Below are 16,769 nucleotides of genomic sequence, written 5' to 3' on the forward strand. Positions count from 1 at the left end.
AACTGAGCCTTTTCATTCGTCACTATTATTATTCCTTTATAAAAAGGGCATTTCGATGAAAGCATTATTATTAGGGCTCCCGTACAAATTAAATCAATTTGTTTGCCTACAAAACCTGTGTATTTTAACATTACAGTTTTTAACATTCGCGACTGGACCGTGATAAGGAGGGAGGAGGATCGCCAACGTTGGGAGGACGTGACGGGACACATGAAGAACAACACTAATACGAATGTTTTCTGGGATAAACATGTGAGTATTTTTTTTCCTAAAAAATCCTTTCTTTGTTATTGCTTAAAGTAGAAATTCCTCGGTATAGAAAATTTTTTATTGTAGTATGTTCGTGTTCGTAGGTACACACTGAAAATGCATAAATCATTGATAAAGGGTTTATGAATTCACAAAACAGAAATAAGTGTTATTTTTCTGAATTATAGATAGTTTATATAGTAATTAATATACCTTCATAACCAGAGTATGATTGACATTTATGTGTACCCGTATAATAATAAATTTTACATACATTCGTGTTCAACATCTCTTATTTTATTCTCGTATATCATTTTTGTCTCATCTGCTCTACTATATTTTAATTGTCGTACCTATTTTAATACACGATAAGTTGACAGATGTATAGTTGTAGGTTAAGTACTTGGTGATATTATCACGATGTTTTTTAAGAAAATGTAAATTAGATGTAGAGTATGTATTAGATGCTTTTCTGATTGTTTTATATCATTCATCAAAGGAGCACATTATATATTATATAAACATAAAATATTTACAAACAAAATTTTACAATATCCCATAATATTAGTAATAATATCATAAGATGCGTTCTCGAAATATAAATATTCGAACACTCCGTGTAAACTGTTAAATCTAATAGCCACCGAAACGTACAAGAGGATAGCCGCACTAGATTCTGTGTTCGTTCAGTCTGATAGTCTCGAATCCGGGCTCCGCCGCACCGGCTGCACCGGGCTGCACGGCCACCACCGTCTCCTTCCTGTGCCGCGGGGGGCGCTGCGGGGGCGCCGCGGGGACGGGCGCCGCGGCGGCGGGGGAGCGCCCTCCACCCCGCGCCCTCAGCAGCTTCTTGATGCTGTCCCCGCGGTAGTAGAACAAGTACACCAGCGTGAGGAAGGCGAGCACCGCGCACAGCGTGCCCCCCGCGGCCAGCGCGCCGGCCGCCAGCGGGGCGGGGGCGGGAGCGGGGGTGGCGGGCGCCTCGGGATCGACGGGGGCCGCCGCGGAGGTGGCCTCGGGCGGCGCGGGAGAGCTGGCGGCGCCCTCCGTGGTCGTGCTGCCGGTCGGGCGCCGCGTGGGCGCCACGTACGAGGGCCGGAGCGGCATGACGGCCACGTCCGCGCAGGCGCGGAACTCCTCCTGGTGGCCGCAGCCGATGGCGCCCGTCCCGTTGGGGCACACGCCCCAGCTGTTGGCCGCCACGTAGCGCCACTGCAGCACGCAGCGCTCGCAGCGCAGGCCCGCCGGCAGCTCGTACAGCCCCTCGTACACCTTGTTCCCGTCCCGCGGATAGAAGCGCGCGTCGCCGCCGCCCGCCGGCCGCAGCACGTGGCGGTCCAGGCACTCCTGCGTCGTGTTCTCGACCGACGGGCAGAGCCGGAACTCGAAAAAGCCGTCGTGGTTGGCGGTGAGCTGCACGCGCGTGGTCACGTTAGCCCCGGGGGCGTAGCGGCGCACGACGAGCCCCTGCCCGAAGCGGCCGCCGTACTCGTGGGGGCGCGGCGTCTTCTGGTCCCACGCGTCGCCGCACACGCCGCAGTTGCCGCCGTTCTTGCGCCACTGGCGCGTCACGCCGCCGCAGTAGAGCTCGTGGTCGTTGTAGTTGTGCGGCGTGGGGAAGCCGAAGCGCCAGGCGGAGGCGCGCGACGGCGGCTCCAGCAGGCGCCCGTGCGACAGCGCGGGGCCCGCGGGGCACAGCGCGCCCAGCAGCGCCACCACCACCAGTCTCTGCGGACAATGCGACGCCATTAGTACAGGTTCTCCATACCGAGCCTACCCTCTGCTCTGCTCGCAGACGGGCCGCCGATTAGCCACTAAAAGAAATTGCTACCTTTAGTACCTTCACGTTGTTTTCTCCCGCTATTCTAGTCGCGAAAATGAAAGTGCACGAAGATGTTGTCACGGATAAGTCGATATTAGTGCCAGGCGTTGTATTGTTCGCCTTTATCACGTGTCCATTATGCTCTTCCTCTTTATTCCGCGTTGAACCGTACAGTTGAACCGGCTATATTGTCGCTTCTGCTTTCTACCAGTACGACCCTACTGCGGACTGCGACTACCAAATGTGTTGGATTATGCCCTTTTAACCTTCATTCTCTTCGTGCCAATGGTTTAGGTACCTACTACTATTTTGCACGAAGAGAGCTTTCTTGTTTGTACTTGGGAAATAGTAAAAAAAAATCTTTCTTATTTACAAATAATTGTATTAAGTTTCTTAAACAACGCGTTTTTTTCAATGTGCAAATATTAAATAAATAAATAAAATAGCTGAACATCGAAATAATTTATTTTGGTTTATTTTTATGTATTTAAATAAAAATTTGCGGATTACATACTTACTCGTATAATCGCTTATTTCTTGTGTGAAACTATTTTTACCCACCTCGATACCTACTTAAAGATGGTTTTATTTTCAGAACCTCAACGCCAAATTTTTACGTGATTGTTTTCAATTGCGTAGGTATTTTTAAGTCTTTCTTTAAACTAAAAAAAACTGAATAAGTATTCAAAGAAACTTTTCTAATAATATGTAGGTTCTCATTTTTTCATCAACTAGTGAGATTAGCGCCACCTGTCGGACTAGCATCTGACTATTGCGAAGTGACAGGCACTAGTTCTGCTATATAACCTTTGGTTGCTAGCCTTTATCGCTTTGCGTTGGACTTATTGTAGCATTGCACGCGCATTACGGTTTCGTACATCAATACTGCAACAGTAACAGCATCACAATTATGAGCCTGTATTCAGTAGTTGACTAACAAGTAATACCATTCACAGCGCATAGAGGGCGGTAGAAGGTGGATAGACTTGCGCTCAAATAAAACAGCACCTCCTGAATATCGCCAGATTAAGCTGTAAACCTTTTAGATATTAGGAGAAAATATAATAAAAATATTACAATTTAACTAACAAGCTGAATTCATTAAAATACGGTTTTCTGTAATGTTGTTGAAGAAAATCTATTAGAGCTACTTGAAATTTTACATAAAATAGCTTCCTATACTATGTTAATGTTTTTTGTTGTTTTTTGCTCTGTTTTGAAAATTCAAATTGATTAAAGTTTATTTTATAAAGAAATTTTCCGATCTAAATTCAAGAAGTATTTTAAAAAAGTAAAAAAACAGCTTCATGATACATTCTTTTTCTAATTCCTTATTTTTTAATGAACTTAATCGATTTTTTCATAAAGCATTTTAAATTTAATACGGGAGAGGAATTTTTAGGCCTCTTGATTTATGAGCGCTCCTTTTGCGCCTGTTTGATAATCCGACACTGAATAAGATCCATTATGAATTTCATTTCATGTTTTTACCCTTTACGGATTAAACCGACATTATGGCATCATTACAGGTGAATTATTCATCATTACTGCGAAACAATGAAAATGAAAATACTTGCGACGAAAATGAATATTTTTTCAATCCACAACATAATCATGGCGTTCGACTAATTTAAAATTATCTCCATAAGTATTTATACTATACAACGTCTTTAATAAATTCCTGATCACATTGAATTCATATTACTTCCCACCTTCCTTAATTTTTAAATCATTTTTTTCCATTTCCACGCCTTTTTTCAATTTTCCACTTTCTTATCTTGGAATAGCTATAATATTGATGACTTTGAGTTCTAGAAACCATATTCATTGTCAAAATGCACTGCGCGAATTTTGCACGCAGATCACCGCCCAGCGCCTGGTCTACACTCTAATTTGCCGATAACCGTTTTAATACTTGTGTTCACACTCATAAAATTATATGAATTTAAATTGTCGTTAGCGAAATTAATCGGTGAAAGTTCATTTTAGTTTATAGGTATGTACATGCGTTTATTAAGTTTTTATTAAACTAAATAACAGGTTGATCCGTCTAAGTGAATTAAATTATCGACATAAACCAGAAATTGAATTGAAAATAAAAGTCGTCACTTAAATAATTACCCACATACTTATTAGAGAAAGGAGAATGGACCGGACATTACGTTTTTTGTGTGGAGAGGTTGCGTTTTGAACAATGGTGTTGCATAGAAATATCAGTAATTTAAATAAAATGTATTAATAATTTAATCCACGTATTCCTAGTTTACACTCACTACATTATCTGAATCACAAACCCAATTCCAGTAATTTAATATAGTTTTCTCTTTGTTTCTCTCGGAAGTCAGAAGTGTTCTAGACGAACAGATTAAAGTGAGCAGAGACCTGTTGTTAGATGAACTAGTCACACTCAGTGGTGACCACTAAGACGGGCGGACTATTTTAAAATAATTTAAAAAAATAACTCGCTAACAACTTAGTGTAGATTAACTTTATTAAATTCGGTAAAAAAACTTTTTTCTAATCAACAACATTAGTTTCCTGAGAAAACGGAACGACTACCAGTTCAAAAATGCCAAAGTCCTTAGAAATAAAAGTTCATTAGCAAAGTTATTTACACTACGTAGATAATAATAAAAATAAATACTTGTTTTACTATTTTATTAAAATACTACCTGAAGCATGTTTCTATTAATTGTACATCGATTTAATTACAGGAAAGAGAAAATTATTCCAATTTTGCAACAAATTCGAATTTTATTTTTTTGTTTTCTCAACATAATAACATCACTGTTTCTATCTGCTGGCGGAAAAGCATGCCATGCCATCGGGCTCAAAACAAAGTCAGCTTGCCAAAATTTGTGCGCTGTTTGCGAGCTGGTAAAATAATTCTGGCAGTTGTTCTAGCTGATCGAACCGTAAAACGTCTATCAGCTAATTTGCCTGGAATACATAGTTTAAATTATTCATGAGCAAAGTTTACAAGCTACCTTTTCGGGAAAACGTAACCAGCGTAGTTCGTAAAAACAATAGTGATGTGACTCGCTGCAACGACTGATTACAATCGAGTAATTTCATATACCGTTGATTCTACCCTACACATCATGTTAGCGCCTTGTCTCTCCGACCTTCGTAACCTTATAATAATAATAATCGTTATATCTTCTAACAGACCCCCCCCCCCGAGGGCAGACCGGACGGAGTGCTCGTCGACTTATTTTGCATAATGAATACAACTATCTGACCACTTTCGTTTTTAGTCCCCAATCTCATTTGTATTGAATGTTATACATACATTATGATTAGTAATTCAATTTACACAGGTAGATATTTAATTACTATTTACTTTCACTATACAATAGGAATGATAATTAGATAAAAAGATAAGGTTGATTCCGCTTATACGGGGTATTACGATTCATTTACCATATATAGTAGGTACGCGTAACTAAATATTAAGTAGGTACCTATGCATTTTACAATACACTGTCCATTTCAAGAGCCGAATACGAAACGCATAATATACATACATAATACCTGCACATGTACTAACCTACATGGGTACTAAGGTAATTTTGAAAATAACTTTAAAATCGAGTAACTGATGACAGAGGCACGTGGTCAAGTTAATTTATTTATTTTGATTTTATTTGAAACTTCGGTATAACTTTATATAGCTACATATAGCGGAAAAAATGTGGGCCTGTGATACACAAAATTTTGTTTTAAAGACTTTTCTAATCCGAAATCCTAGTAAAATAGTGTAGGATGTTGTTGGCACAAAGTGTTGATGGTTTTTAAACTAATATCGATCACAAGTGTAAATAAAACATGGTGAAATTGGATTGCCTATAGCGGTTACCACCGGTAAGCGGTAGACAACTCAATGCGTGGAAGCTAATCCTCTGTTTTTTCATACAATGTATTATTTTTAATGTTTTCCGCTGTTTTTTTTAATACAGTTTATATTTTAGTGTTTGACTTGGCAGATTTTTGATAGACACCTGTGAATCGGAACCGCGAAGTTTCTGAAAGTTTTCCTAGTTCATGCATTACTTATAGAGGGCGCGTTCCGAAGAATGCAATTTTCGTGAGTAAATATTTACATAAATTGATAATAATACCCATTATGTTCACATAATAGGTATTGTGTTTAGTAAGTTTTTACTAGTCTTTTCGCATTTCCAGTCGTGTGAAAGTTTTCTATCACGAACGTTCATAATATGGTATTCCTCACACAGTACCTTTACAAGAGTAGGTACCCTCCACCAGCTTAATACTAATTACCTATCCATTTTCTACATTGTCTGCAGAATGCATAATGAACTATTATTATCGGAACCAATGTCACTTATTGTCTTATTTACCTCGTACAAGTGAGCTGATCTCTTTTTTATGCAGCAAATGAAAGATCGTTGTTGAAATACGCCACGCGATATATATTATCTTTGAAGACGCCTAATTAAACATAACAATATCCCCCGTGAATCTCGATTAAAGTCTAGTAACACACCGTGAACCATTCACCATTCTATTCGCGAGTGACAACAGTTTTGCAGTCGAGCGTCTACCACGCCACGACGCAACGTCTGTTAAAAATGAAGTATGTATTTTATTTATTCTTATAAAATATACAATTTTATTTTAGATCTATTTAAAGGATATAATAAGGCTATATATGAAGGGTAGAGGGTAAATCAAGGGAATAATTACCCCTTTAAAAAATATGAATAAATATTTTCACGATCTCAAGATTCTCGAAGCACGCGGAGCTTGGACTTCAAAGGTTAATCAGCTTCCTTGCATTCTAACTATTTTTTATTTACAAACTATTCTTCGATCATTTTAACTAAACATAAACTCTCCCCAAAAAGTGAAATGTTAGAGATATATAGTACGTATGAAAAAAGTACTAAAATACCATAATTTTATTTTGTATATCAAAAGCGTTAATAACTTTGTGGTATAGTAATAAAAAAGTGGTATTACACAAAGTAAACAATGGATGGTAAAGAGAGTGTTTTACCATTCTTTTATTCACCTAAAACTCACGGTGGCCTCTGTAACATAAAATGTACTATTCAATATACGATTGTAGACAACTTCTCATGCATATGTGGTTCCAAGTTCCAATATATTTAAATATATAACTATTGATAAAACGAAATATTGTTGTATTTAGTACCTACCTATTATTGTATTTTTGTTTCTAATTTGTAAGTGTGTGAGTATGTACATGTCTCTCTCACCTTCACCTTACTCCTACATCCAAATACCTGCTAATGTAGCAGGTAGGTACCTACTTGCTGCTTATAAATATATCATTATATTTAGACATGCCCATTTATATCCGTGAAGCGGAGGTTTATAAAAACAAGATGTTGTTCTTAACAACCACTTTTGTTTATTAGTTGAAACTGATAGGAAGAACTGCCACATGTTGAGAACTTTGTAAGAAAATAGATCTCTCCCTTTGATCACAGGTACGAATTCTTTCAAGGTTGATTAATTTTATTTTTCAGGCGTCTTCTAATAGAAGAAAATAAACTCATATGAATTCTCACATATGGTAAGAAGGGAATGCTATTCACTTCACAAAGTTCTCAACAGATGGCAGTTCCAACTGAGATACGAAAGCCATGGTTAAGATAGTGTATTTATACATAGAACTATAAGTAATTAGACCATATGGATGTTTAATAATGTGCAGAATAGAGAACGTTACGCAGTGTATAAAATGATCACTTAAACCAGCCAATGCCAGGCCGTAAGCCCTGTGAATGCTAGACTTCCATAATCCTTTCGTTTACCATACAAAGATGCTTAGTGTCCGTTGAAATATCTTAATAATTATCTTTATATGTTCTGTCTATGATTTAAAAAATAAACACACCAAAGAAGTGAGATATAGACTGCGAATAAAGTTAATAATCATCTATTGATTTGACATAATATGAAAATTAGATTGTCAAAATTATTACTGTTCAGTTTCTTAAAATATTAAGTTAATGGTTTTGTATTTTATATGCATGATAATTTGTCTACACTCTGCCTTTACATAATACTGTTTCCTTTAGAATAAAATACATAATTATTATTCTAAAGGAAACTTAAATTTAGCCGACTATCGATAATATTCTTTAGAGTATGTTTTAGTTATTGGCGTGAAATTTATGAACGTCATAATATAATATTTATTTAGAGTCGAGTACCTTCTGAGTAACGATGTCAGTGGAGCATAGTCCAGTTGGAGAGATGGTACGGAATGGATGGATTCCCCATCGCCAATAAACCAGTTTAGAGGAGAGAGTCATTCGTGGCGTACTCTTATTCCGACACTACTCTTAAAATTCATAACAAAGAATTTCGGTGAATGAAAAAAGTGCACTCGATACTAAGACGTTTTTTTTTTAATTTTGGATTTTAAATGCCCCCCAAATGTGTGTAGAATATCCCACGTTAGTAATGTCGGCTTTAAATAAATGTCTTTTGACAACGAATAATTTGGGAAATATTATTCTAAAAATGTGGAAACCTTAGGGGCTCGGGAAAGATTGGTTAAGGATGCAATTATATTTGGTTGATCATTATGTTCCACAGAAATTAAAGTGAAAAAGTTAACGATAGTCCAATTTATGGTATACATATATTCAATGGAATTTCAAGTAGATTGACCAAGAATACATTTTTAACACATTCCCATTATCACACGAACCTCTATTGATTTTCACTGCACCGTATAATGTAATACTAGCGAAAATCACTTTACAGTAACTACATATTTATGTAGGACCTTCTATATATAAGAAGTCCCTTCAATGAATTGATTGTTTAAAAATGTATTTTTCGCTAAGAAGTCAGTTTAAGTTTTTGTAAGAGAAGTGGATTGCTTAGATCTGTATTTTGGAGGTTGAAAAATTACTCCGTATACTCTATATTTAAGTAGGTGTTATATGCATACAAAAGTATTATTATTATATCTACATCTACATACATCACTAGACTAGAAGAAGGAGATGTGTGAAACAAGTTATTTTTAAATCATATAATAAGCTTCTATTCGAGATACAACTAATAACTATATACATACTTAAATTAATTTATCTCTGTCTAATCCTTTCACAGTTATTATTGTCGATCAATTGGTGCTAAATTAACTACGTCAACGCGAAGTGACTTAAAAATATTCTGAAGAAACATAAAAATAGATTTTCTCCATTTTATTCTCAAATGCTATCGAAATCTGTTTAAATTATTTCACACTTTCTACTACCAAATATAGATTAACAACCCATAAAATGAACATGTTGTGTATATTTTATTATCTGCGTATCGATACAGCCATTTCTCAATCTCAAACCTGAAGTATTTAAAAAAAACAGTAAAACCCATATTGATTTCCAAAAAAAATTAAGAAAAAAAAACGCTGCCAAAAATTTATCACTAAAAAATATAGACCAAAAGAAACATATCGTCGCAATAACGATTGCGACAGTACGTAGCAGGCATTTCAATCACATATTTGTAAAATGTTGCAAAAAATACTCATTCCGTAAGATATAGAAAGGATGGGTACCCTGACGAAAATTGGAGAGTCGGATAGGATTGATTTGTTAATATAAAAAGCAAAGTTTTATTTTTTCCAAACAAACAGGGGACGGACGCTGTAAGAATAGAGTTACCTACACCCAGAAAACTTAGACCGAGTACTAAGTAGTTCGTGTTATTTACTATTTAATATTTATTTGATTGATTGTATTCAATACCGATGTACTGGCATGTTGTGTTATCAAACGTTTATGTATCCATTACTGCAATAGTATTTAGTGCTGACTTTTACGGGGCACGAAGGTTGTCAGTTCGCAAGTGTGTTATGATTGCTACATTATACCGTGATTATTAGTAACCAAAGCGAGTGCAAGCACCTCTTCTAATATAGCATCGTCGCAATGCATTGTCTTCTGCCAGCCAGACAATTATTATTTATTGTAGCTGCTGTTGTTCACTCGAGATTGGATTTAGTATTCTAATAATGCCAATGAAGATCATCAATTTTATTATTGACCAATGGCAGGACAATCAGAATCAGTCAATCGGTTCGTTTTATTTCACCAAGTCGATTACGACAACGTCAATTACGAAACGATTAGAAACTAAATAGAATACGTAAATATTTCTAACTATAGAAAATGTTAGATACTTCGTCTCAAAAACACCTATAACATATATTTTGCCAGAGTCACGAAACTGTACATTCAAAATATTCGGAATAAATTAACACAAAAAAATATCAGATATCTATGTATGCGTAAGTTTTCACCGGTCATAAATGTGATAAAACAGTTTAACGACTCTTTATCTCAGGCGTCCGTATGTAAAACGCATTGAGGTACCATTCTGGTGGTCCTGGGTTCGATTTCTAGGAGGATTCAACATAAAGTGATTTTTTTAATATAATATTCATTGAATATTACTCTGGACTGGTACGTGAAGCGCAGGATTGATCACCTTGCTTTCATGGAAGTAACGATCAAGATGATACTTCGTAGATATGATGTAGTGCCCTATGCACCACTGGGTACGGGATAAGGTGAGAAGAATGTACATTAATTAGATATAATTTTTTGATGAATTTTTATTTCATATCAGTCGTTGGGCTAATATGAAATAATAAATTTCTTAGTTTGAAATTTAAGGTTTGATCACTCATCAGATGATTCGTCCTGAAGGCATTTTTAAATTATGCCATGAAATGAATCATTCTATTCATGAGAATTGAACGAGTAAAAAACAATCAAATTTGACTTCAGGTGTTCTTGTCATGTTTCTTTCGCACTCTTTTTCTGACTGTTAAAACTAAGGTTACATTTACTGTATTCTAACATTATCTCGTAAACATTTGTTTTTAAACTTCAGCATATTTTCTCCTTAGTATACTGTAGCTACCTAATTTTTAAATTAAATATGATGTCAATTCTTACTATCCATCGTCTTCCACAGCTTCCGCAACAACTAGACGTAACTCCCACATTTTAGAAAAAAAATCTCTTTTTCGATGTCTTTGCTTTTCTTGTATTTACTCTGTTTTGTAATTTGTATATCATATATGGGAACAAATTGCACTAACAAATTTAAGTGCTAAGGAGTAAACTCCTATTTTTTACATACGAGAAGAAGAGCTAAGAAGAGCGCCACCGACCACCTAATTAATTTTGTGTGTTTAAAAAAAAGATGGAACCTACTCGTAAGTCGTCATAATCAATTCAATCATGATAAAATGTATTTATGATATATCTTCCTACACGATATACGATGTAACTTGGATACACATAATATAATTATGCTAGCGCACATATTGTCGCTCAATCAGGAAGTAAATACAGAATCTCTGCTCGAACCAAAGCACAAAAAGGTTCACCGAAATCTGCATACATAACGTGGAACAAAAGGCGGTGTGTTCCGATATATTCCGAGGAGTGAGAGACAGAGGCGTATCAAGGCACTTTATCGCCTGTGAAACCCATATACTTATGTATGTATTTAAAAAGGCGCTGTTTCACTTCGTTACAGTTGCATTAAAAAACGCATTTAAAAAAACACTTTTTGGGTAATTCTGCGTTAACTTTGTTTAATATGACGTTTCAATCTTTATTCAATAGGGTTTTTTTACATAGGTCATATTCGGGTGTTAACACAACGACACCCGCGATTGCTGATAGGGAGAAATAATAAAATTAATATTCAAGGCTGATATCTGACAATCTATTTCGTTGAAAAAACAATAGTTTTTTTAAATATATATAGGTATAAGTATAATTAAATTTTTCAACGTCATCTTTTATATTGTCAATTCTATATAGTTTTTAATACTTTATTTTACTCTGCTGATTTTGGTTACCGGGAGCTTTTGTTGGATATATATACAATTGTATTATAAAAAGTATAGGAACTACATGATTTAAACTCGTATTTGTTTGTGACGGTCGTGTGTTTAATTTGGCTACCAGGTTGTTAGCAGTTTGTTACGCATTTTTATTTTGAGATTTAATACTCGGCCACTATTTGTCCCGCATGCCTCCTTTCCCGGCTCTGCAAATAACGTATTGTAATGTCCATTCTAGTTTACGAGACTATTAAGCTGATAAATTTCATTTTATCTTGAAATTCAGTTGTTGTCTAATATTGCAACGCTTAAAGTACACCTTATGAAGTATTTTATTTCTCACTTCATGTTATTTCAACTAAACATCTTAATAATAATCATTAAAAAAACGCTATTACAGCCATTTTATTGTTTGGTGTTTACCAGGTTGGTCCTGCGCTTGTGTCCTGCCCACCGATCTTTAGTATTTGGCGCCTTATAATATTATTTACCTAACCGTGCTCTGCCGATGTTAGTATTCTGAGAGGTGGGAGGGATGGCATTGACCTCGGCAAATCTTTGAATTCCATCCAGAATCTGACTAAATGAAAAATAGATTGGCTTCTTCAGAAACTGAATCAGCTCAAACATTATAATTTAACCACACCGAATGATAAAAAAATCGAACGAACGTAATCATTTATTTATCATACACGTATTCCTATTACTCATAATATTAAACAATAAAAAAGACAGTTGCCTTGAATAAAAAAAACATATCTCCTAATTTTTCATTAATTTTAAACAGATCGATTTTTCTTTAGAGTGCTAAGAAACGATGCTTCATAACTAACAAGTAATTTGTATTTTTTGATAGATTATAATATAAATATTATAGGTTGTAAATTGAAGAGATAAAAAGTATATAAGTATAATAAAGATTTCTGTAAAATAATTACTTGTAACCATTGTCAGATATGACGTACGAAGAGTACGGTTTCCTTTACTATATTAGAACACCTTTGATTATAAGAAAAATTATAAAGTGATGCATTGATTTGATGAGATTTTTATATATTTTTTCTAACAATTAATCAAATCCTAAGAATAATTTATTATTGTACCTACATTCGCCCACAACATGATGTAACGATGGAGTGGCCTTGAGTCACGATTTTTGAACTCTGTGAATACGTAGCGACATTTTTTCCCGAATTTAATCCTACTCAACAATACCTTTGATACGAGCTAAAATCAATTTAATTATTAGGTACTTAGACAAACATTTATCGTATATTTCCCACTGTTCATATGTTTACTGTTTTATTGTCCAATTCTGTTCTTGTGTTGTAACGTTATTGTGTTGGAATATGTATATATTGGATAATGTGCGTACGAGAATATTAACATGGATTTTTTATACTGTCATTCAATCGAAAACCGTATTTTTTTAAGTCTACATTCGCTTATCGGAATTAAACAAGAGAAAAAATCTACGCATAAAAAAAACACACCACTCTTCGTTTACGATATAGACAAGATTTATTTTTATTTGATAAACAATGGTTTTTTAAATAAAGTTTTTTCTACTCAGGGTAATATTTATTCAATTTCGGAAAGAGACTAAAGTTTTTAAAAATAATGTTACTCGTATTGTTTTCAATGATATTTTAATTATATAAAAAATAAATTTTGTCTCCGCGTTTTTTTAAAACTATTTTGTCTTTGCAGCTGATTGTATTGTTCTATATTTGAATCACACATATTGTAGGTCAACTTTTTGTGCAATATTGTTGTTTGCTCTCCTCCAAAATAAAATAAAATAAATGATATTATGATTTTTTAAAGTACGATAGATTTTTGGAATTTCATTTATCAATCCATTAGGTGAAGGTTCCTTCCTCCTGAAGATGATTATGGACCTAAAAGAAACACAAAACCAAAAGCTTAAATATATTTTTAATCGTACACGTATAATTTCTAAGCACACATCTGGGTGCCACAAGGATAGATTCTCGGACAGTTATTTACATATTTATACAAGAGAATATAACTTTCACGTTTACTTTCTCTGTGTACGAATTATATGTTCGTGACGGGAACATCAATTATATTACGCATATAAAAAATGTAATCTAATGGGTCTAAGTTGTTGAGTAAACTGTCGCCTAAAGCGTGGGTCATCTCCCACACTCTCCCTGGCGTACTGTCTATCAACTGCCCACCTGTGTTATCAGCGAGTGCATCAAACAATACATAATCACAAATGTAATCATCATGAACTTAAAATTAAATTACACGTTTATGAAACTTTGTAGTCTAATGGTAATCGCGTTTGGCTGATGTGTTGGAGATCCGGGTTCGATTCCTAGGCGGGTGTAAATAATTACATAGTATTTTACTTTAATATTTACTAAATATTACTCTGAACCTGTACCTGAAGCCCAGGACTGATCACCTAACGTTTCCTTCGAGTAATTAACGATTAATATGACATTGGGTCGATACGATGTAGTGCCCTATACGCCATCGGGCGTGGATATGGTTAGAAAAAAATAAACCAGCTTCTTATGTCGTGAAATAAGGATTTACTATAAATTAACCGCTTTTTGTTGTTCTTACGAAACTGTACGATCGTAAAATTATTATGGATAAAAAACTAAAAAAAGAAATATTGGTTTTTGTTATACAATAGATTTTTCCAGATTGGATTTAAGTACATAAAAATATGTCGGTTATAGGTGAGGAAGACATTTTTGTTATTGTTGTCGCATTAGAGTTTGACTTTAGTAAAACACAGGTCCATAAGCTTTTTGATTCTTCTGAGGCAAAAGGACATGCAGGTAAGTTAAACAAAAATATATTGCAAGGTTTCCTTCGGACAATCTTAAATACGAGTATAACCTCGGTCCTACGCCAAAAGAAACAGCGATGAACTGATCACCTTGCAACATATTTCATTTAGGTGGATTCCTAGAGATATTGTCTTACTATCTGCTAGTTAGTAGTATTGAGCCAACTCTTTGCCAGTTATAATGCAACTTCCCGGACATATTTATGTAATAATTAGGTGTGCCAGGTTGCCGGCAGATAAACAGTTTGTTATCATAGGTATTTCAAAGTTGGTCCGGAAAGACTGTTGGATAAAAAACAGGATATGAATACTTATAAAATATTGTGAAAGAAAAAATATTAACTTACCTTATCGTACTTATAATATCATTAATAAAAAACAAAAAAAATGATAGTAGTTATTCTCGCGCGTAAAAAAGAGTAGGTACAGACTACACCAAATAAAAATGATACCTTTTTAAGTATAATATGAACGAGTGGGTATATAGTATATTGTAGCTTACTCGTTCTAGCTTTCGCGATTTTTGAAAAATGTATTGTAATGTTTTAATATTAATGAAATAATTTTTATTTATTTATTCAAATATAAATCAAAATTCATCAAACCGCAATTTAAATTCTATTGAAATGAATTTAAAAATGTGAACAATTAACACAATACATAATGTACCTAATACATACATTTCTGAGGCTATTCATATTTTCGTTACCCATTTACTGTAAGTTATGGTTAGACGAAACCTTAATGTTAAGTTATATACAAAAAGTTATTGGGTACACTTACCCATATTTCGACAAATTTATGTACAATTGCCGGGGAGTCACTGTCGCATTCAATGAAAACAGTACTGATGTTGACCATTAAAAAATTACAAAACTGTACGATATTATTTTAGTTTCAAGTACAACGTTTCTCAGATAAGTTTATCGGTGTTTTTAAGTGCATGTTTATTTTTTCTAATTTCGGGGTTTAAAATTTCCATCTGTGAATAAAAATATCTAAAGAATATTATGTACCACTAGGTAATTAAGGTAGGTGATTATCTATTTTGTCATAATGGACCATAGTTTTTCATGGACATTCTAAATCAGTCGTTTATCGTGTAATTAATACGGATCTTATAATAACATTCGTAGATTCTTATTCAAATAAATTATTTGACAAAATAATTGATAAATAAATTGATATTTTGAAATAAATCAGAGCAGTTATTGATATAGCGAAAGCGATAAAAACAGTTACTTGTCTTTATGTATAATTAAATGAAACCAAATATCAACCCATTATTGAACCAATTATAATCAAATTACAATGAGCTTTCACAAAAGAATTACAAAAATATGATTACTTTAATAATAGCCGGAGATTTACAAAGAGTATATAACTTTTGATCTAATTATAATGCTCACCATCGTGCTCCAATCGATGTAATATTATCTCCCTTAACCGCGTCCGGTGGCACTTCTACAAGCACCCTTCCCCTTCACAACATAACACCAGGTTATATTCTGCGATACGACCGATTCACGGAAAATGCTGATGTCGGGCAAGCGAAGAGCGCGGATGTCGCGGAGTGACTGAGGAACGCTCGCGGAAGTGGAACAACAATTTCTCCCACTGTCACCTGTAGCAGGTAGCAGGTAGCAGCAGTAGTTGAATGGAATACAGAGTGCGTTCCGAGTACCACCGATCCAGGTCAACTGGCCGAAATGTTTCCTTGGCGCCTTCGACAAGTATAACAACCGACAACACAAACATACTGCTATCTCCCGCCGCAGTAATGTGTGTAATTTTAAGGTATTGTGCATACTATACACGAATGTTTTATTATAAAAGAAAAGAAGAAAAAAAATAGCAACGTGAAAATAATGATACGATTATTGCATATGTACTTAATTTGATGGAAGTACATAGTCGCGATTCTCAGTGAATTTTATTGTTTAGATTTATTATTCATTATTATGACTACTGTGTGGTCTGCAATT

The 16,769-nt window shown here is 34.9% G+C and overlaps 1 protein-coding gene across 1 annotated transcript; it reads right to left on the reverse strand.

Moving 5' to 3' along the window:
• Window positions 1-235: 235 nt before the first annotated feature.
• Window positions 236-16,363, reverse strand: LOC148311606 (uncharacterized). The gene is made up of 2 exons (XM_088256460.1): window positions 16,194-16,363; window positions 236-1,977 (listed from the first exon to the last, which is right to left on the reverse strand). The coding sequence occupies exons 1-2, from the start codon at window positions 16,194-16,196 to the stop codon at window positions 919-921; spliced, it is 1,062 nt and encodes a 353-aa protein (XP_088112586.1). The 5' UTR covers window positions 16,197-16,363; the 3' UTR covers window positions 236-918.
• Between the last annotated feature and the right edge of the window lie 406 nt (window positions 16,364-16,769).

The sequence above is a fragment of the Brachycentrus maculatus genome, unplaced genomic scaffold, assembly GCF_059751285.1.
Source record: "Brachycentrus maculatus isolate JH-2025_06_01 unplaced genomic scaffold, ASM5975128v1 h1tg000061l, whole genome shotgun sequence".
Classification (NCBI taxonomy): Eukaryota; Metazoa; Arthropoda; class Insecta; order Trichoptera; family Brachycentridae; genus Brachycentrus; species Brachycentrus maculatus.